The sequence below is a fragment of the Eulemur rufifrons genome, chromosome 4 (assembly GCF_041146395.1).
Source record: "Eulemur rufifrons isolate Redbay chromosome 4, OSU_ERuf_1, whole genome shotgun sequence".
Classification (NCBI taxonomy): domain Eukaryota; kingdom Metazoa; phylum Chordata; class Mammalia; order Primates; family Lemuridae; genus Eulemur; species Eulemur rufifrons.
In genome coordinates this window covers 73,725,788-73,749,615 of record NC_090986.1, presented here as the reverse complement: position 1 = coordinate 73,749,615, position 23,828 = coordinate 73,725,788, and the positions used below count along the sequence as shown (strand labels likewise).

Here is a 23,828-nt window from a genome sequence, read left to right as displayed (position 1 = left end):
TAAAATCATTACAAGTGCTTTGGCTGAAATCTACTTTGACCCTGAGAATAAAGGAAGATTTTTTACCCTCAAATTATACCTATAACAAATAATGCAGTTAAGTCATAAAAAAAAAATAAATAAGATTTAAAGACTCTGATTCTATTTTCTTTGTGTTGAAATGTTTACATTGGTCTTACCACTTTTCTTTCCATTTTGATGATAACTATTAGTGATTGTAATACATTTAATCCTTTGGTCTCATTTTTCTAATTTGTTAAGTAGAGACATAAGCCTTCATAAGTGCATGTTAAGCTCAAAATTCCTAGTCTGATTTTTTTAATTCCTATTGAGCTCAGTAATATTTAATCAGGCAAGTTAAGCTAATAAATATTAGCCCATTGCTATTTTGAGTTTGATTTTTAGACGTTTTTCCTTTAAATACAATGGAAAGTTCTTAGCAGGGCTAAATATTTTTTCAGTTTAATTCAATTATGCAACTCAGTGTGAAGTCCATTTTATTTATTTTTTGAAGCAAAAATATACTCTTAATATATAAACATTTATTATATCTTTAAGTTAGGACTTGAAGTAGCAAGACTTCATTTTATAGGTTTTTAGGGGGAAAATCCAAATTTAACACAAAGTCACCTTTCTATTACAATGTAGTTTTTCCTTTTAATATTAATGACAAAACTCACACAGTATTAAATATTACCAACTTTAAGGCGTTAAACTAGAGTGTTTTAAAAGACATTTTATTATATTTACTTATCATGGTTATGAGATACATGTTTAGTTGAGAAATGATAAAATATATAGGATTGAGTACCTGGATTCAAAACACTTAGAAGACTATATGGGACCATAGGCCAAATTTTATAACTTTTTTGGGGGGGTGGGGGAGGCAGGTATACTTCATAGAGCAAATGCTTTTTTTCTAATAAGAGACCTGTATGAGTAATTTGGTGCTGATTTGGAAGTCTTTGTTTTTCTTCCTCTTTTATAATGATAAATTTTGTTTCTTATGGTATTGGGTGATATAAGATATGGGAGCTTTTTCATTTAGCAGAATTAAGACGTGAAAATATTGAATGGAAACTCCTGGCTTTACTTTAATGTTTTGATACTTTAAAAGATTTTTTTAATTACTATTTTGCATTTCATGATAAACTAATACATACAGACTGAACATCAGTGGTTGAGAGACAACTAAACATGTGCTTCCTGATGGAAGAACACAACACCATCTATGATATTCTGGTAGTCAGGCTAAAAAAATTGAACCTGAATTTGATAAAATGTGTAGATCTAACTACCAATTTACAAGAGAGGGGGGCCTGTTAATTGACATCAGAATGATGCAGTTAGCAAAATCTAATGTGGAACAACATATACATACCCCCATACACACCCCTCACACCCCGGTTGCTCCAACAAATTATTTAATATGAGGAAAAAAAGATGGAGAGGAAATGTAAGATTGAAAGAGACTTAAATGACATATCAACCAAAGAGTTTTAACTTTTTAGAGATACATATGAAAATATTTATAGATGTAGTGTAAAAATTGGCTTTGCTATTAGTGACAGTGTAATAATTGGGATGGTTAACTGGATAGGAGTAATTTGGGTATGGTTTCAGTGTTGTGTAATAAAAAATAATATAGGGTTTAATGTGAGATCTGTCATTTGTGAATGCCCTATGTTTAAGAAAGACTACTTAGAGGAAAAGTTTCCTTTCAAACATAGTTTGGGGTTTACATAATGTTTCTACAAGCTATATATATATATATATGTATACACACACACACACACATATATATATATACACATACATACACATATACTTGAATTAGTAGATATATTTTGAAAGTATAACAATTTATAGGAAATTTTTTTGTCATTCTGATTCTTATATTTGAGCCTAATGTGTACGGGTTAAACAGGCACTTAAAATTACATAGTTCTCACAGGACATTGTCCTAGTTTATGTAGAGGTTCCAGAACATTTAGGCGTATATAGTATAACAAAAAACTTTGCTAAAATTAAAATGATCTGGTTCCACTTTGCACTTTCCTACATGAATTTTTTTATTTATTTAGTGAGATAAAAATAAAGTTCAGATTAAATGCATGTCTGTTTCTCTTATTTTAAAGATCACTCTGTGCGTTTATTTTATCAGGTTTAATGATATCCATGTACCAATCCGCCTGGAATGTGTGAAATTTGCTAGCCATTGTCTCATGAACCATCCTGATTTAGCAAAGGACTTAACAGGTACTATATGCACATAACAGCAAATATTCCTTAATGTTTTAGGAATATTTGGGGGACAAATCAGTTTTATAGATTAAAAATCCTTTTTGTTGTGATAGGTGAAGTCTTCTTTGTTTCAGTTCATCATCGTGGAAATTATTCTCTGAAGCTAGAATTTTTATAGCATAGTTCTGCTTAAGCTAGAGGCATCTAAAAAAAGTCTGGGTCTTCAGGAGCAATATTAGTTTCTTAATTTAAAGGCAATTCTAAAAATATTCCAGGCATTTGGAATTGAACAAGTCTTGACTTTGACTTGATTATAAGACTCATTCATGTTCTTTAATATTTTAAGAAACTAGGTGAGAGTCATGGTAAACTACTTTAACCGTGTTAAATGGGAATAACTTTAAAATAAAAATCTGTGTAAGCATGACAGAGTTTAGAGCTTTGCATCTTTATAGTAATGAGAATATCATATCTATTACTGTTCATTACAGTTTTTGAAACTGAAATAGTTCAGGAAAGTACAAACTAAAGTAACAGCCACTTACGTCTTCCTCACGATGTTAGCATTTGCAGTATATGCTTAAGAGATTAGAAAAAGATATTATAGTTGAAATGCCCTTCACAAACTATTCTCCTTTCTGCATTTACAGAGGGCAAACACTACTGAATTTGGTCTGCATCCTGTTCATATTTTCATAACTATGCCACATGTGTATCTTTCTATAAATTATATTTAGTATTATCATGTGTTTGAAAAATTTCATTGAAATATCATTTGAATTTGATGGAATTGAACTTATTTCTACTGTCTCATGTGTTTTCTCTTTTTCTTTGCATTTTTCCTATTTTTCTCTCTTTGTTGATTACTTTGTTCTTTTCCTCTTTTGTGTTTTCAGTGCATAATTGATTAATGAAGTCTAAAGTTAATCAGAACTCTAGCTTTTTTCTGAGCAAAGACTCTTGAAATCGTAATCACTCTCTCATCTTTCACATTTTTTCAGTTATTAGTTATTTACCCTTTTAAAAAACCTTCCCAACTTGTACATTTTTAACTGCTTTTTTTTTTATAGTCTTTCATTACCATTGCTTCTTAAATCTTACTGCTACTTCTGAGTATCTTCTGATAAGGAAAATCGCAAAGTATAACCTCTATAATATTTTTAATAATAGTTTGTCATAGTAAAGCTTTCAGGTTTGTTGAATTCCTATTGATCAGATCTAAAACAGTAGGTATTTTACCAGTTTCATCCTTTCTGGAGGAGAAATCTCGCTCGGAGTTATCTTCCTACTCACATCTAGACTGCTTAGACTGCTTGCTCTGAGCTTCTGCTGTACAGCATTGATCTTAGGACCCTCCATTCTTCCTTCTTTTCTCCCCCGCCCCGACCCTTTCTTCCTTCTGTCTTTTCCTCTTCCTGTGAGCGTGTGTGTGTGTGTGTGTGTGTGTGTGTGTGTGTATGTGTCTATTTTTCCCACCTCACTTCCCCTCCCCTCTTTTTTCCTTCCCTTTTCCTTTGGATGTTCCTTTTTCTGTAGCACCATTTTCTTGTGCTACTGATGCAGTATTTTCTATGAGAGTATCAGTGGTGGTTTTTAAGGGGAAGTTTTCTTTTTCCTTCAAAATGTCTCTAATTTGTTCTTCTGCCTTTTATTTGCTTTTGTCTCTTTTTTCCATGTTAGAGGCTTAAGTGCTTGGCAATCTGTGGCTTATCTGCTCACGGTTAAGAGTGGAGGGCCTAATAAAAAACTACTTAGAAAGCTCTGAGTGTATGAATGGGTCTGTTGACTCTGAACTTCACTTTAGAGTGATCAGGGTGGGCTGTTAATAGGGAAACCCTTAGTTTAGATACTTCCCTCTTCCATCAGTCAGATTCCCTGGAGGAGAGTATCCTATCTGGAAATTCAAGGCTAGTTGCTAGTGTCTTTGGGAAAAGGATGATGGTTTTCTGCTTTCACATTTCAGGTCAGTTGTCATATCGCCCTTTAGGATGTGGTATCCATGCCCTCAGCTGTATTTTGTGTCCCTCAGTTTAGAGACTCTCTGTTTGACATTTTTAATAGAATTCATCTCCAGACTTCTTTCAGGGTGGAATAGGAGGACAGTAATCTATTAATTAGGTTGGTGCAAAAGTAATTGCGATTTTGGACTGAATTTTAAATCATTAGAACTAAGGCTCAGATACATCTTTATTAATCGAAATAGGAACCATTATAATCAACACATTTTTGCCAATGAGAAATAAATTTGTTTATTCCTGTAGTGTAAAAATCCATGCTTCAAGATTCAGTGAACTCTTGGAAAGCATTTTCTGCATACTGCTGGTTGTGGAAGCGTTTTCCCTGCAAAAAAATTGTCGAGATGCTTGAAGAACTGGTAGTGGGTTGGTGAGAGTTCGGGTTAATATGGTGGATGAGGCAAAACTTTGTAGCCCAATTTGTTAAGTTTTGAAACGTTGGTTGTGTGATGTGTGGTTGGGCATTGTTGTGGAGAAGAATTGGGCCCTTTCTGTTGACCAGTGCCAACTGTAGGTGTTGCAGTTTTTGGCGCATCTCATAGATTTGCTGAACATACTTGTCAGATGTCATGGTTTTGCTGGGATTCAGGAAGCTATAATAGATCAGACTGGCAGCAGACCACCAAACATTGACCATGACCTTTTTTTGGTGCAAGTTTGGTTTTGGGAAGTGCTTTGGAGGTTCTTCTCAGTTCAACTACTGAGCTGGTTGTTGCTGGATTATCATAGAAAATCCACTTTTTGTCGCTCATCATAATCCGATCAAGAAATGGTTCTTTGTTGTTGTATACAATAAGAGAAGACGACATTTTAAAATGACGATTTTTTTTTATTTTCGGGCATCTCATGAGGCACCTACTTACCGAGCTTTTTCGCCTTTCCAATTTGCTATGAATGCCAAATGACCATAAGAATGGTCATTGAGTTCTTCAGCAACTTCTTGTGTAGTTGTAAGAGGATCGGCTTTGATGATTGCGCTCAATTGGTTGTTGTGTGAACTTCTGATGGCTGGCCATTGCGGTCCTCATCTTCAAAGCTCTCCTCTCCTTTGCAAAACTTCTCAAACCACCAGTGCACTGTATGTTCGTTAGCGGTTGCTCTGGGCCAAATGCGTTGTTGATGTTGTGAGTTGTCTCCGCTGCTTTATGACCCATTTTTAACTCGAATAACAAAATCGCTCAGATTTGCTTTTTGTCTGACATCATTTCCATAGTGTAAAATAAATAGAAAATAAACAGCAAGTAGTAAGTCATTAACAAAAAAAACTTATGCTACAAATGAGGGCTTTATCCTTTCTGTTTATCTCATTCTACAGAATCTTCTGTCTTTTTTCTTTCTCCTCTACCTGAAATATAGTAGCAGATCTTCTGAAGTTTTCACTGCTAGAAAGAGTGATAAAAGCATAAGAGTAATAAAGCAGACCTTGCTTTCATTTGGAAGAAGTAGGCTTTGATTTTTTTCAATCATCTTCAGTTATTTTCTTTCCATATACCATGTTCCATTTCAAATTTCCCCAACTTCATTCCTGACTACTCTATTTCGGCATGTGAACCTTATGCTGTAGTGATTCTTAGCCCCATCAGACCCAGTGCCCTCTTTTTAAATAAATGATTTGTAATCCTTTTTTTGATAACCTTAAAATTCATAGATTAAAAATCTACTGAATACAATTAAAAAATTAATATTATGTCCTAATTTTAATATACAGGAGAAATAAAAGAAAAGTTGTTTCAATAAAATAATGTATATTTTAATATGTAAATGTTTGGGTATGATATATAGAGATGATAACAAACGTCTCCACAAGTTTCTCACATGCTCACTTATTTTCTGCTATAGGGAGATATGGAAAGCTCTGTAAATCCTGTTTGGTAGGTCATTTGGATGGCTATCTGAATGGTTAAACTGAAATTTCTGTATTTTGGGGAAAATCTCAGACTCTGTTCTATCCTTCAGTTTCCTTTTTTAACTTAAAAATGAGGTATAATTAACTTGTAATAAAATGCACAGATTTTAAGTGTTTAATTTGGTATGTTTGATGAGACAACAAATTTCCATGATCCCAAAACGTACCTTTCTATCCCATTCCAGTAAGTCCCCCCTCTACTTTCTGACTTCTGTTACTGTAGCTTAGTTTTAACCTGTTTTTGGGCTTCATGTGTGTTGAATCATACAGTGTGTATACTTTTTGAAACTGGGGTTGGGGGATCTATTTATCCTGTATTATTAGTTTATTCTTTCTTATTAAGTGTTAGTATTCCATTGTATGAATATACCGTCATTTGTTTACCCATTTTTCTTTTTGATGGATATCTGGGTGGTTTTTGGTTTGGGGCTATTATGATTAGCATTACTTCGAGTATTCTTATATAAGTGTTTTTGTGGGCTTATGTTTTTATTGGTCTTTGGAAATAGTAGTGAAATTGCTGGTCATAGAGTAGATACATGTTTGTCTTTATAGGAGACAACTAAACAGTTCTCCATATTTGTTACACTGTATTACATTGACCAGCAATGAATGAGAGTTCCAGTTTAGCATTCTTTACAACATTTTGTGTTGTCAGTCTTTTTGATTTTAGCCATTCTTATAGGTCTTGATATTTTTTGTGGTTTCAATTTGCATTCTCCTTTTGACTAATCAGATTTAGCATCTCTATGTGTGCATATTTATATATATCTTTTATGAAGCATCTGTTTAAATTTTATGCCCATCTTTTTTAAATTCGGTTCTTTTTTTCTTATTGATTTATAGTAATTACATATCTTTTCTTTTTTCAAGTATTAAAAATTTTAAATATTTTTCCCATAGTCATTCAGACATTAATGTAGGGTTTACTATTGGCTAAATAATAAATTGGTATTTTGATTTTTTCATAACTTCTCTAAAATATACTTCAGATGTGAATAATTTCACTAATAACCTTTAGTTTTTATATTATTTTGAATGTTTTGCTTATATAAGATATAGTTTCAGTATAATGGAACATTTATATTGATATGTTGTGTGATTTCCTATTCCTCATCCTGTTTGAGGTTGGCTAAAAGGCAGCTCTGAAAAATCCAGGGGTCTTACTACTCTTTATGCACGTTTTCAGCTGCCACTTTTGTTTCAGCTACAGTCATCATTCTTTTTTCTTGGTGCCTTGAATTTCTAAACATTTTCAGGGTTCTACTCTGGAAATAAGCTTATTTATTAACTTCTTTCCCATTTGGATTTCTTCTCTTTCCTTTGTCCTGTGGCATTTACCAGTCCATCTGCCAAAATTTTGTTGACAGATCTCTTTAGTTGTGATCTCTTCTCTTGTTATTTGTCCCTTTTAAGAAACATTACAGTAGGATTTCGGGAGTGAGCAGAGATAAATACATTATACACACAACACACAGGTTTATCTTACTTTTGTTAGAATGTGTTTATGAGATTCATCCTTGTACCTTCAGCCACCTACCTATATCGTAAAGAGTATTAGAAGGTGCTTTGTCATGCTAACTGTAGAGAATTTCTTCTTTCTTGTACATTATCTCTTCCTCCTTACAGTTAGTATCTGTGAGTTAATAGCTCTTATGTATGTATACCTGTTTAACATGAGTGACTGGTTTTAGGGAAATTGGGTTAATATCTTAAAATTGATGGTGTGATATTGGTGTTTTTCTTTCTTAATGATATATAAAATAATAGATATTGCATTTGAAACAAGTACAGTTGAGGTATAAAACTTCTGTATTTATCTTGGTGGGGAAATGAACTTCAGATATATTTAACATGTTCCATTTGAAATCATAATACTAAAAAGTTTACTAGGTTAGGTAAATTAACATTTACATTTCTTCGGAAGTTTTTTTTAAAGCAACATATGGTCTTTCTCATTTTTAGAATAGTTTCTGTTAGTAGAGAATGCTGAAAGCAGAGGGACTTAAGACCTGAGCAGTGGTTTTTTTTTGATATTTTTGTTTTAATTATTTGTTAAACTGTTAGTAAATCTACTCATAATCACTGTTTGTATACTGTTTGTGTATAGGCATGGCTATTTTTTATTAACCCAAATTCAAACAGCTAAATTTTATCTTACTGTTCTGGTAATTAAAAAAAATGAATAATATTTTATTTGTTAAATTTGTGCTCAGTTGTGTTACTTCTTTGTTAAGCCTAAGATATCATTACTGAAATTTGTTAATTGTTTTTTTTTTTCCAGCTTACTCCATGCCAGGTGTGAACTCCATATTTTTTACTTTAAGAACCTATTCCAGTCACTCATAATTGTTAAATCTGTTTCATTTTTTCTGTCTTCCTTTTGGCTTTCCTTAGTTCAGTTAAGTGGAATTGCCTTGTGGTCGTCTTTGTCCTATTTCTTGGCAGCCACTGTCTCAGTATTATTCTTTCAGTAACCTCATTCAGAGTTTCCCCAGTTGAGGGATAGAAACCTGAATACTGTATGTAGCCTTTTCTCAATAGTACACTTGACTTGAATATTTTATCCATTTAAATAAAAAAAAAGAAATGTCAGTATACCTTTTAGTTCAGTTATATGATTTGTTTAATTAATGAGGTTAGGAATGCCTTAATCAACTTCACGTCCACAAATGTGGAGGGGGATTTTACTACTTAGTTGGTTGTAACTATTGTATTTTGACTGAAGGACTGATCTTCCTCTACCTTTCTTCCTTCTCTTTCTTTCCTGGCTCTTAGTTTTCTTGAAACATTGAACCTTCTACTTAGGTTTTGTTTTTGCTAAGGTTTATTTCATAGCTCTTATGCACTCTTTAAAACATTTTAATTGTTAAAGTTTCCATTTTAATCAAAGAAAATTTATCTTTCAGAGTATCTGAAAGTGAGGTCACATGACCCTGAGGAAGCTATTAGACATGATGTTATTGTGTCTATAGTTACGGCCGCTAAAAAGGATATTCTTCTGGTCAATGATCACTTACTTAATTTTGTGAGAGAGAGAACATTAGACAAACGGGTAAGTAAATAAGAATAAATAATTATTACCAGTTTTCATTTTTAATACTTGAAGTTTAACAGTATTTCAATTGAAAATGAAATGTCAGCCCTTTTTTTGGGTGGGAAGCATTTTAGTATTTAAAATGACATTTACAAGACCATTTTACTTTCTGTTACATTAAGTTTTATTAGTTTTCCTTTATTAAGATTATTTGTTCTCCTCCTAAAAATGGCTCTTAAAGGTAAAGTAGTCAGATGTTTAGCTTGTACACCAGTTTTAATGATAAGGGACTTTTGTAAGGGCCTCAGACACAGCTTCTCTTATATTGGCTGTTTTCTGTCTCTCTTTCCTTTCAACGCTATTGTTATATGAGTATGAGTTGGTAGTCCTCTAGCTGGTTGTATTATAATTAACATGGAATAGAAAGATGTTTTCAACTTGGCAAAGCTAAACCCAACAGAGCAGCATGATTCTAGCCTATCTTCTATGACTTCAGCTTTCTCGAATGAGCATCTACTAGCTCCATGTATTAGTCTGAGCTTCTGAAGATGGGACTGTGACTTGTTATATTTGTATTCCATATTGCCTGGAAATATTTCAGTGAACATTTGTTTTACCCTTCTCCTGATTGCCTTTTCTTTATGGTATGGGCTCTACTGACTTAGACTTCTGAATAATTTTGGTGAAGGATGAGACTCTTTGCTTTATTTAGGGGTTAATTAGCAAAGAAAACAGGAGGCCTGTTGGTAGCTGGGAATAGCTTTGACTAGGTAAATACTTTAAAACATTTTAACAATCTTATAAGGTTGATTATGCTGTTTTCATATGTTTAATTCTCTCTTTTATAATGCTGGTTATGTAGGTAGAGGATAAATGGGCAAGGATTACATGGTTTTCCCTCTAAATCTATAAGTATCCAGGATAACTTACTTTATTTTTTTTATCATTAAAATATTAAATGTTTATTTTCCAGTTTCCATTGGTTATTTTAGACAATGTCCACAATTTGGACAAGATTTCTATGTAATTCTTTTTGTTTATTTATTTTAGCATATTACGATGGTACAAATGTTTAGGTTACGTATATTGCCCTTGCCCCCCTCTTCCCCCCAAGTTAGAGCTTGAAGCGTGTCCATCCCCCAGACGGTGCGCATTGCACTTATTATATATGTATATACCCATCCCCTCCTCCCCTCTCCCATCTCCCTGACAGCCGATGAGTATTATTCCTATATGTGCACTTAGGTGTTAGGATAACTTATTTTAACTGATAAATTTAGATTTATCTTTATTGAATATTTCTTTGGGGTATTCATCATGAAAAGGGCCAAAGGCATAAAGAAGGAAAAGTATATTTGTATCATGTATAGGATAAAAATATTAAAGTAATCTTTTTCTTAGCTAGACTTAGAATTCAAGGTAAGTTTTTGTGTACTGTTGGGATCATAATGTATATTTTTGATCATGATAGGGTTGCTTTGTTCATTCATATAAAAATAGAGCACTGAAAAATAATTGACTATATGCATGTTCTTGGCAATATTAGAACATGATGTATCCTTTTTATTTTTTATTTTTTTTGAGACAGGGGTCTTGCTCTGTTGCCCTGGCTAGAGTGCATCATCATACCTCACTGCAACCTCAAACTTCTGGGCTCAAGAGATCCTCCTTCCTCAGCCTCCCAAGTAGCTGGGACTATAAGCACATGCCACCACACCCAGCTAATTTTTTTTTACTTTTTTTAGAGACAGGGTCTCAGTCTTGCTTAGGCTGGTCTTAAATTCCTGGGCTAAAGGGGTCCTCCTGCCTCTGCCTCCCCGGAGTGCTAGGATTACAAGTGTGAGCCACCGCCCCCAGACACATGATGTATCTTTAAATTCTCTTTGAAGCAGCAATCCAGGGATTAAGAGTTAGAGATAACATTGGAGTTAGTGATAAAAAATTTTACAAACAAATTAAAATGAGTAAGACTTTTAAAGATCTTTTATTTCAATATGTAATTGGTGGATGAATAAGATAAGGACTATTCTTAATCTACTGTAATTAACTGAAACAAAAACCAAGGGAAGAATGACAGATTGCAAAGGAAAAAAATGAATAATCTCTCCAGATTCATGACATTCTAAACATTACTAATGTGCCTATTAATTATAGTGCTGTTTATGTAAAATTAAAGAATAACTCTAAGATACTTCAGCAATGTTAGATACACTGTAGCAAATATATATTTGTTTAAAAAAATAGTTGAGTATATTTCCGTTATACTTGAATTTGATTCTTAGATGTACAGAATGAACCACTGATGTGTCTTTGCACTGAGCACTTGATAAAGACAATATCATATATGCCTTAACACATCTGAATTACTATTATTATTGATATAGTACAAATATGCTCAATATAGACCATAACTTAGAAAAAAGTTATGAGGAATGGGTTACTGTGTATCCATTCAGTTCTGTATTTGCCTTTTAAAATTTGGTAGCTTGCTTTTTCTTACCAATTTTAAGTGACATAGATTGTGATTAACTTTTGTTTTTAGGGGGGTAGGTGATGGGTTTTAGATATAAAAGCATTAAAGTTCTTTATATGTATTGATCTCTCTCCTGTACTTTACATAGTAGAAATATTTATATGATAGTTGTGTTTTTCATAAATATAATAATTATAAATTTATATTGAATATCTGAGGCTTGAAGTAAATATATTGTATAAAGGGAAGGAAAATGGAAAACTAGAAAACCAGGCTTTCTTAAATTTATGTAATAGAAACATTTTTACATTATAATGAAAACTTTTTTTTTTTTTTTTTTAATTTTAAGTGGAGAGTGCGCAAAGAAGCCATGATGGGACTTGCCCAAATTTATAAGAAATATGCTTTACAATCAGCAGCTGGAAAAGATGCTGCAAAACAGATATCATGGATCAAAGACAAATTGCTACATATATATTATCAAAATAGTATTGATGATCGGTAAGGATATTATATAGAAGATATTTGGTGACTTTGTGTGTTCTATAACTTGATTTGTTGTTTTACACAAACTTTTTTTGATGTCTTTAAACTGTTTCCTCAGTTTTTACTATGAGGTTCATGATAGTGAGTGACTGCTTTCCTTCCTATCGAAGACGTAAATGAAGTAGTAATGTACATATAACTTTAGGGATGGATACAACGTTTACATTTATTTTCATACAGTAGTTGTGAACAGAGTAATATCTAAAAGCAGAAATGTATATAGTTATTTTAATTTTGAATCATGGGTAATTGTATTATAAGGATCCGCCTTAAATTTTGAAATAAAATTCAAATAAAAATAAACCCTTTGAATTGTAGACATTTTAAATAAAAACAATTCCTACTCAAGGCTTAAAAACAGTTTATAAATTTATATTAAAACACATTATCCAAATATAATCTTAGTATTTTTCCATTACATGCTAAAAGTTGGATCTTGTGTGGATCTCAATTGTTTAATAGTTAATAAAGCTGTAAATCCTGCTTATAATCTGAATTGATTTGACAAATTATTAGCAGAATCCAAATGATATTGCCTATAGTGAGTCAGAATGAGAAAACTAAGAAGTAATAGGTTATATTAAAATTTTAAGAGCTCTTATGGTAATTAGAAACTAAGTATCTTTGGTGGACATTATCTAGGAAACTTCATGGTTATTTTTATAAAATTGAAGCTTTTAGACTTTTTGAGTATGGCATCAGTAAACAAAGATTTACATTATGATTTTATAGGACTTTTTTTTCTTTTTTCTTTTTCTTTCTTTTTTTTTTTTCTTTTTGAGACAGAGTCTTACTCTGTTGCCCAGGCTAGAGTGCCATGGCATCAGCCAAGCTCACAGCAACCTCAAACTCCCGGGCTCAAGCAATCTTCCTGCCTCAGCCTCCCAAGTAGCTGGGACTATAGGCATGCGCCACTATGCCCAACTAATTTTTTCTCTATATATTTTTAGTTGTCCAGATAATTTCTTTCTATTTTTAGTAGAGACGGGTCTCGCTCTTGCTCAGGCTGGTCTTGAACTGCTGACCTCGAGCGATCCTCCCACCTCAGCCTCCCATAGTGCTAGGATTACAGGTGTGAGCCACCGAGCCTGGCCAAGACTTTTTTTTGTTCTTTCAGCCAGGTCTTTTTTCATGCTGATGACTATGAAAGCTCGGAAGCATCTTAAAAATGTCTTTGTAGTTTTAACTTAACAGAAATGTAAAACTTGGCATTTGGAAGAAACTGGTGTAGTTTTTAATGTTTTATTATATAGATAAGGAAAGTAAGTCTCTGATGCACAACTTTCTCAAGGTCGTGAAGCTGGTAGTTAGCTAGGTGTAGTAGTGTTTCCATTATATCCAGCTAAATCCTTTTTTGGGCCTTCTTTCATATAGAAAGTTAGTTTTGATTTGGAAATACTATTTCTACTCAGGAAAGCAGGAACTTTTAAAATATGTGTTCTTTATTTAGTTTTGGAATTTTATATTCAAATTTAGTACATTTAAAAATCAATATAGTGCCTTCTCTGCTTTTTTGTAGATTACTTGTTGAACGGATTTTTGCTCAATACATGGTTCCTCACAATTTGGAAACTACAGAACGGATGAAGTGCTTATATTACTTGTATGCCACACTGGATTTAAATGCTGTGAAGTATGTTTTGAATGTCAAACTCTTGTTCTTTTCATCTTTTGCAGTATATTGATTGGATTTTATGGAAAAGAAACCATAAGTAACTGAATTTTTAAATGTAAACTACGTAAGGTAAACATTGTGTAAAGGGTCAAGTCACAATAAAGTACTTGGCTATTTTTTTTTTTAGAAAGTATTGCTATCGACATATTAAAGCCGCTGTAAACAATTGAAAAATAGAATTGATTGATGTGGAATCTTTTAGGGTTTGATTTTTTTATCTCTAGGTTTTAATATTGTTGGTATCTCAAGAAATGTTGATGTTCCTATTCTTTCTTGTTTTCCTTAAAGTGTTAGAAAGGTCCATATTATGAAAATACTGTCTTATTCTCACCTGGTACTGATTTGAATTATGCTGTACGGTAGTAGGGTATAAATTTTGTGCTGCATAGCCTCAATACAGTGTTGTAGTTTGGCATAAGGGTAAGCACAAATATACTCCTATTACCATGTTTCATTCAAAACGTTCTTTTGAGTGTCTGGGTAGGAAATTGGCATTTTACACAAAGAAGAGACATTGCTAATCTAATTGAATCATATTAAGGGTTAGGAAATTTGCCTGGAGATTTGCTTTAGGTTTTAGGAAATGTAGAACTTTAGTGTTCCAGCAAATGTAGTTTATAGTTACTGGGGATTTAATGTTCAGAAATTGGAAGTTTGAGAAGCTGTATATAATTTTCATTTGTATCACTGCCTAATGGGGCTTTTGATTTCATTTCCTCCATGGAAATAATTACATGTGCTATTTATATTTTACATAGAAATATTGGAGAAAAAGTTGTAGTAAGGAGAAATGTACATTTCCTCATACCTGCTGTATTTCAGGCACTGGAATTTGTGTAATCTTTAGCTGCTTTTACACTACAGTGAAAAAGTAGTTGCAAAAGAGACCCTATTGCCCACAAAGCTTAAAATGTTTACTATCCGGTCTTTTGCAGAAAAAGCTTGCCAACTCTGGTTTAAGTGATATTTTTCCTGTTTCACACAGAGATTAATTAATCTGCACAAAGTCACACAGAAGTTGTAAGAAAGGAAGTTAGGATTTGAACTCAGTTCTGCTTGGTTCCAAAGCTTATTTTTCTGCTACATATAGTATGAATAAAACATAATCACCACAATATTTAATTACTTATGTTACACATTTTTGTCTGGAATTGGAATGCATCCTAAAATTGTTGATTTGGCATAGTTTAATTGGTGGCTCTTTTCCTCAGGGTACAGTTAATTGGCGGCCTCTTAGATTGGATAAAATATGGTATATATGTCCTATTTGAAACAACTTGTTGGAAGTCACAGTAAATCTAGACTTCTTCACTCAGCTCAGCTATCATTCAAGAGTAAAAATGAAATAAAGACACTTTGAAGCACATCTTGAGAATTTGCCACTCATAGATCCCACTTGAAAAAATTACAAAAGAAGAATTTTTTTTTTTGGTAAAGAAAATTAAATCTAGAAAGAAGGAATAGGATGCAAGAAACGGCAAACATTGCAAACATTTTCACATATCTAATCAAGGACGTAAAAACAATAATAAAGTTTTCTTTGTAAGAGGTGAGGTGTGGATTAAAACGTAAGTAGCATCTACGCCAATACTTAGCTAGCGCATAGCACTGTAGCCCTATGTGAACTCTCCTGAGTGTCCCTGGAACCTTCTCTCCTGTGGTCCGCCATGCCTGGGCACAGCAAGAGGGCCTCCAGGACTTTCTTACCCTGCCTATTATTCTGACTGGTTGATACCATGCCTCTGAAAAATTTTGAATACTAGGTGTGGACCCTATCAGATAACAACAAATAAGATGGTAGGTAAGTAATGAGCATTAAAGTGTTGTAAGTTTCTTTTAATCATATAAGTGTGAGGGCAGACATGTTGATTCATTAAACCATAAGTCAACTGTGCTTGTTAAAAATTTAACAGTCACCCCTAAAAGAATAGAATTAACAATATCTGTGAATCTACAGCTTCAAAACCTAGAAGAATGAAAAAGAATTAATGAAAACTTTGATACCAGTAGCAAAAAAAGAAAAGGAAAAAATAACAGTAAATAGAAACACAAATTATAAATAGTAGTTACAAAACTAACCACACTAAATTGCATTCATCATGTAAATGACAAGTAAATTTGATTGAATTAAAAAGTAAAACACACTGCTGTTCACAAGAGATATGCTGAAAAATAATGCTGCTAAAAGTTGAAAGTAAATTCCTATCTGGACCAGTACTCAAAAGACTGATAGTACAAAAATGGTTGGCGAATGAATGGATATTTATCTGTTTTAAGATAAAATATTTTAAGATACATACATACCATTTTTAAGTGATTTTTAACCAACTTTTTGGAATTAAGTGAACAACTCTAATACGAACATTTTAGTACTTAGTTTACATTTTATTTATGATTATTTTCTCCAAAAGCCTTTACATTTTTTATTATGTAATTAAAGAAATCACTTATGTGAGTTATGAAGCATAGTAATACAATAACAATATCTGTGAATCTACCACCTAGCTTGTAAACTCTTCTCCCTTTCATCCTCCTGTCTTCCTCCCAGAGGTAACCTCTAGCCTTAATGTTGTCTTTCTCATTTCTTTTTAAAATATTGTTTTAACATATGTGTATATATCTGTGTGTAAATGTGTGTATTCCTCAATAATATATTTTTGCTTGGTTTTGAACTTTGTGAAAGTGAAATAATTGTGTGTATAATCTGTCACTTTTTCTTCACTATATTACGTTTCTAAGATTCATCTGTAGCTTGTTCATATCACATGGTATAGAATTACATTGTCATTACTCCATAATTTTATTCCATTATTTTGACTCGGAAATTTGAGTCAATGGAAAAAATGGACATTTGTGTTATTTCTATCTTTTCACTATTTCAGATAGTGACTATAAACACTTTTCAATTTAGTATACACATGTAAGAGTTTCTCTAAGGTATGATTACAAATGGTTTTCGGATTTGTCTACTTACTGGAATCACCTTGGGAGGGTTAAACAATACCTTCAACTAAGTCTCCTTCAGAGATTCTCATTTGTCTGTAGTATAGGTTTTTAGAAAAGCATTTCAGGAGATTCTAATGGGCAATCAAGGTTTGGAAGCATTAGTATTATATATAGCAAGCAGTGGAATTGCTGAGTATGTGCATTTTCATCATTATAGACTAGTGTCAAATTGTTCTCCAACATGATTATACTAGTTTATACTCCTCCCAGTGTTTCATGAGTTTCTATATCCTCCTGTGTATTATTAGACATCTTAAGTTTTGCTAATCCTTTAAGTATCAAACTTTATCTTACCATCCTTAATTTTCTTGAATACTGAAAATATTGATCTGTTTATAGTTTTATGGTCCATTAAAAAATCATTTGAATGTGTGACCTCTACTTAGTTTGAAAGGGGCTTAAAAAATATTAGATGCTGTTCATAGATAGAAAAAAAGAATTTAAAAAAGCTGCTTGTCAGGTAGTTTCCTGGTGAGCACTTGTTTCGTAAAGATTCTTGTTGAAAGACTCAATTTTATTCTATGACTGCTTTTTTGTGGAGAAGTTAAAGTATTTCCTATATTTTAGATTTTTTGATGTAAACCAGTTTTTGGATAATTTCCTAAGTAAACTAAATATCTTGATTACTGAAAAAGAGAATAGAGGCAGTCTTGAGTACTGTCTGATGATGGTGTGTAGTTCCACCTCCCACAAGTTTCCCAGAACTTCTGTTAGTGACAAGAGTAGGATTTAGTAGCATATATCTTAGTTGTGATCTTCTCTTTCATGGATCAGGTTTGCATCTAGGCAGTTTTATTCTTCTGAGTTTGGTAGATGATTTGCCCAGCTGAGAGCAAAAGATTGGAGGAGAGGTTCTTTTTGACATTTGAATAGGTCCCTGACTGAAACACAATGGTAGCTGTGTTTTTCCTTGAGTTGCTGCAAACTTGTGGTTTGGAGAAGCCCTAGTGACAGAATTAGTTGTCTAAAATGTCAGATAACAAATGTAAGAGTACCCAAGCTCTAACTAGAGTTTTTACATTTATTTGGTGACAGAACTGGAATTCAGATTAAGATTAAATAAGTAGATATTTGTCTTCGTATCATGATATTGCTTCTCCCCTACTATAACTTTTCTCTCTCTCTCTCTCTCTCTCTCTCTCTTTTTTTTTTTTTTGAGACAGAGTCTCACTCTGTTGGCCAGGCTAGATTGCCGGGGCATCAGCCTAGCTCACAGCAACCTCAAACTCCTGGGCTCAAGCAATCCTCCTGCCCCAGCCTCCCGAGTAGCTGGGACTACAGGCATGCTCCACCATGCCTGGCTAATTTTTTCTATATATATTTTTAGTTGTCCATATAATTCCTTTCTATTTTTTTAGTAGAGACGGGGTCTCGCTTTTGCTCAGGCTGGTCTCAAACTCCTGAGCTCAAACGATCTACCTGCCTCGGCCTCCCAGAGTGCTAGGATTACAGGCGTGAGCCACCACGCCCAGCCACTTTTTTCTCTTTTTTAAAGAACTATTTATTATAGAAAGGCAATAAACAAGGACAGATTGCCTTGCTGCTTAATATAATTTTATTAAAATACTTGAGAAGACAGTCTTCCTAAATATGTTATAATACAAATTCTTAATGATGATCACTTTTGGATTTAAGCTATAGCCATAATAGTTTATAATGGACTTTAGAATTGCTTGAGATTTCGTCTTTAATAAAATAATTTCCTCTTTAAGTGAAGACAGGTTTCAAAATCTTGGCCTTTCAGAAGTTGTAATGGTTAAGTGCATAGGAGAGTATACATTGACCTTGGAGTTCAGAAGTAATTTCACAGATGACTACTCTGTTTCTTTGGAAATTATTTTAATTATATAACTCCTAATTAGTTGTTAGATTTTTATAGTCCACTGGATAGTGATCATTTTGCTTTTAATGTTTATATTTTAAATTATGCTAGTGAAACTTTATAGAACTTAGTAACTTGAAAATAGTAAAGTATAGCTATTTAGAATTTAACTTCTAAGATGAAAATGCCCTAATACAGTTGTTCTGCCAGTACCACTTTGAAGTGATTACTATAAAGGAATTTAAGTGTCCAAATTTAAACTAATTTATCTCCTTTAAAAAAAAATCCAAAGGCATTTAAAAAATATTCTTAAAGGGGAGTATGAAAATATTAAAATATTAAACAGTTGTCTGGTTTATGAAAGGTGATTTTATATGCTTCTGTATTACATTATTGTTATTTGTCAATGCTTCATATGTATAGTAATAGAGGTTAATAGAAGTGTAGATAATTGAAAATAAACTGATGAAAAGTATATTTTTTGTTTTGGAAATTTTGTTTTTAAATTTTAAAACGTGTGGTTCTGATATTCTGTAATCTAATATTAATGCTAATGGTTCTCTATGATTTACATATATTTTCTTGAGTACCTGTGTAATTTCTTTTTAGATTTAAGTTTCTGCTTGAGAACAATGTAGCTATTAAGAGGACATTAGGATTTTTGCCATATAAAAAGAATATTCATTTATATTAATAGCATAAATAATTTCAGAAAGTTGGAAATTTAAATATAACCAGATTTCTGTTTTAAGAAAAGGTACCACTCATGGCTAAGTTTTCTATTTGTGTCTTTGATTTCATTTCATCCTGCCGATTATAGGGCCTAATTCCATCATTTAGTTATTCCTTTATTTCTCGAATTCCTACTCCTTAGCTTACCAATATGCTCCAGTTAATGATAGATCTTCTCTATTTTTATACAAAGTAAAACACAACGACCACTATGTACTTTCTTTTGATCGTGTTATATTTGATTCCTTTCTTTCCCTCTGTGAGTTTTACTTCATCACTGTCATCTACTTCTGGAATTTGAACCTTTTAAAAAAGTTATTTAGTTGCAATATTCTAAAATTATTTTTATCCTGTTTTGTTATTTAAATTTACATGTTTGTGTTTTTCAGAGCATTGAATGAAATGTGGAAATGTCAAAATCTGCTTCGACATCAAGTAAAGGATTTGCTTGACTTAATTAAGCAACCCAAAGTAAGTTAATTTCAAAGAAACATTTTTTTGATGTTGAGTTTTGTAAAACACATGTAGTTTAGTTACTATTTACCATTGTTGCTGTGTGTTAAATAATTCTTTCTGTATGGAAGAGTTCTGACTGTAGAACTTATGATTCCTAAATCAGAAAACTAATTTTAACACATTGACTGCCATACTAGAAAAAATTTTTTTCCTTGGGATCATGGTGTTTTATTACAGAAATAGAATAAAAACTTCAAAAACAAAATGATCCTTTCTAATTTAATGAAAAATTTGTTATTTTTTTATTGTTTTCTGTGCATGAGTTATACGAAACTTGAAAAATAGTTCATATGACTCCCAAGGTAGAGACATATGAGTTACATATGCTACGGGAGGCCCTGGGCTCAAAACTACAGTGAGCTAATAAATACAACTCACATGGCAGTTAATGTGTTAAAGAAACTTATTACACAGAAAATTTCAAATATTTCTATCTGTGAAAGGTGTTGCCCAAAAGGAAAGAGAATGTACTTCTATGTACTCAAAATTAAGGTTTTGGTAGCTTTAAAATAAAGAAATAAGGCCAGGTGTGGTGACTCACACCTATAATGCTAGCACTTTGGGAGGCCGAGACAGGAGGGTCTCTTTGAGGCCAGGAGTTCCAGATCAGCCTGAACAAGAGCAAGACAACCCCATCTTTAGGAAAAAAATAGAAAAATTAGCTGGGCATGGTGGTATATGCCTGTAGTCCCAGCTATTTGGGAGACTGAGGCAGGAGGATCACTTCAGCCTAGGAGTTTGAGGTTGCAGTGAGCACTGATGATGCCACCATACTTTAGTCCAGGCAACAGAGTGAGCTCTGTCTCAAATAAAAAATAATAAAGAAATAATAACTCAGCATTATTGGAAGAATAGGAAATAGGATAAAATTACACTTTATCTTGTCAGTCTAAGATGCTCCCAACATCTTTGTGTACTCTTGTGGTTTTAGAAAGTTTCAATAATCATGTAATTATAGTTAGATATCTTGATATTTTTACTTATAATTAATATGATTTTAATGTACTATCTGGTCTTCATAATTATAATTTAATGATGGTATTCATCCAGTGGATGTATCATTTTATTTTTGGACATTTAGAATGATTCTGGGTTTCTTTTTTAATTGAGAATGCTATATGTAGGCCTGTAAAAGGCATAATTCATCTAAAAAGTAGTATGTGTGGTCATTTTAAATTGCATTCAGGGAAAACAATGTAGTATTACTCTTTATTTCTTTTTCAGTCCATAGTGATCCCCTCAAACTCGCCCCCCCCAAACACATACTCCTCTTGTTCATAAGACAGACATCAATAGATCAGAATTGTTTCACCTAAGGGGAGAAAATTTCCAGTTTCCCTAGGCATAAATTGGTCATTTGCCCTAAAAGCAGTAAACTAACACCATTTGTTTGAGTGGTTTTTTTTTTTTTTTTTTGAGACAGCGTCTCACTCTGTTGCCCAGGCTAGAGTGCCGTGGCATCAGCCTCACTCACAGCAACCTCAAACTCCTGGGCTCAAGCGATCCTCCTGCCTCAGCCTCCCGAGTAGCTGGGACTACAGGCATGCGCCACCATGCCCGGCTAATTTTTTCTGTATATATTTGTAGTTGTCCGTATAATTTCTTTCTATTTTTTTAGTAGAGACGGGGTCTCGCTCCTGCTCAGGCTGGTCTTGAACTCCTGAGCTCAAATGATCCACCCGCCTCGGCCTCCCAGAGTGCTAGGATTACAGGCATGAGCCACCGCGCCCTGTTTGAGTGGTTTATAGCGACTCTCTCACTATTTTTTTTAAACATTCAAATCATAAGTAATAAGACATTTTGTACCATTTGTTTGCTTAATTGAAGCTTACATTTGAATAGTATTTTCGTTTTATAGGCTAACAACCTTTTTGTTTATGTTTTATTGAATATAATCTTTTTTTATGGTTATTGAGTATATTGAACCTTAGAATATGTTTTCTCTTGAAATAAATGACTCAAAACTAATTTAGTGACTCTACTATTTCGTTTCTCTTAACCCCACTGAAATTAGTGTGTTTCAGTAAGTAAGCATATGTTTCAGTCAGTAATCTCTGGATAAAGTACCTCTGTTTGCTACCTAGAGCTGTATTAATTTACTTCCTTCTGGGCAAAGATATAAAAGTGTTAATTAAAAAAATGTAATAAGACATTTTTATATGCATGTGTATAAAATTATTTCTGATTTTAGGCATTATTGAAGTCATAATAGCAGCCAGGTAGAATGTTAAATGTGTCTATCATATGTTGGACAAGCATGATATGTGAGATTGTGATCAAATGTAACTTTGTTTTTGACTTTCACTGTTAGTTTAAAATTTATGTATTTAGTGGGAGACTTTACAATTTATGTATTTAGTGGGAACTTCTTCCTTTTGCCTATTGGTAAAATCTTGGGAGGGTCTCATGACTTTTCCTGCTCAGTCGTGAAAAGCAAAGTTGTGAAATCACAAAATACAATCTCAGTTCAATTAGGATATTTAGTTCCCTTCTACTTTGTGGAATTTTCTTTTTTGCTTGTCTTAATTACCAAGTTATCCACATTGAAGACGAAATTCTCATTCATGTATGGTAGGGTTGAAGAGGAAACAGAATGGAGGAGGCCAGTACCCCAAATTGGAATTCTGGTGTGAGAATAATTCCACATTCTTTCAGATTATTTAATATTCACTTTATACTAAGAATTATAGTAGACATTATAGAGTTAAAGGTAGAGAAAATACAAAGCTATATTTAACTTGTGGGTGTTTATGTTTCTTCCTATTTTACCAGGTAGACTCTTAGATACTTAACAATCAGTATGGTTTTTTTTGTTTTGTTTTTGTTTTTTTGCCTTCTTCATTATTCAGTCTGGTTAAGTCAATTTTTAATTCTTAGCTTAGAAACACAGTCCTTCTACTTCAATTAATTAAATTAATAATGCTCAGTGTTACTTACAAGTGACTTTGTAATTTCCGGTGTTATACTTTTGTTGGTCCTGTTTCTTTTTCATGTTGATAAGCTTCTTGAAAGCCCAGTATTACCCTGTTCCCCTCTCCAAATAAAACAATAGTATAAATCATGTGTTTCTAGACAGAGCTGTTCAATACTTTAAATTCCAAATATTTGGGAATTCTTGTACTTTATTATACTTTTCCTCTCACTTCTTCTTGGCAAGCTTGCTCTTACTATTGCTGGTTTGTTTGTTTAATTCATTATCTTCAATTCAAGGTTTATCTAGCTCAGTATTTTAAACAGACTTGCTCAATGACATCTTTTTGTTTTTGTTTTTTTTTAAAATAACACTACCCTGATAGCAGCAAATAATTATTCTGAGAAACATCTTTTATACATGGGACTTTACATGCAGTTGTACATGAATGTATTACATGCAGTACAATGCAGTGAGCACATTCATTCACTGAAATAATGCTACTCTGATGCAACCCATATCTAGCACTCTTAAAAACATCTTTAATACACGTCAGTGATATTTTTAATTGTCTTTCTCCAGAATCTTGCCCATAAGCTTTGTGACTGTACTTTGTAATTCTTAGGCCTAAAAATTTTAGGAACACCTCAGAGTTTATACTTGTGTCAACTTTTTGTTTCAAAGAAGGCCAAAAACTTGAAAACTAACATTTCCTGGGTGTTTTGTTCCTTTTCTAAACTTAGTTTCCCTGGTCTGTCAAAACTTAAGAAACCTAAAATATCTACCTGTCCCAAAATGTATTGTAGCAGTCTTTTTTGCTTGAGTGCCAACAAAACAGGATAAGAGGTGACAACAGTGGAGAATGAATTCACTTCCACCTCCCATTTGGTTCATCTAGAGTTTTAAAAATAGCTAAAGAAGGATACAGTAGTGGTAAGGGCATGA

General features: G+C 32.8%; 1 protein-coding gene across 1 annotated transcript in view; it reads left to right on the top strand.

The window, feature by feature from the left end:
• PDS5B (PDS5 cohesin associated factor B) overlaps positions 1 to 23,828 on the top strand; it is a 165,045-nt gene that overhangs the window by 69,914 nt on the left and 71,303 nt on the right. Inside the window, exons 10-14 of the mRNA XM_069467361.1 lie at positions 2,165 to 2,259; positions 9,075 to 9,220; positions 12,025 to 12,176; positions 13,741 to 13,854; positions 19,846 to 19,927. Of these exons, the coding sequence (XP_069323462.1) occupies positions 2,165 to 2,259; positions 9,075 to 9,220; positions 12,025 to 12,176; positions 13,741 to 13,854; positions 19,846 to 19,927 (589 nt within the window). The remainder of the gene's footprint in view (positions 1 to 2,164; positions 2,260 to 9,074; positions 9,221 to 12,024; positions 12,177 to 13,740; positions 13,855 to 19,845; positions 19,928 to 23,828) is intronic.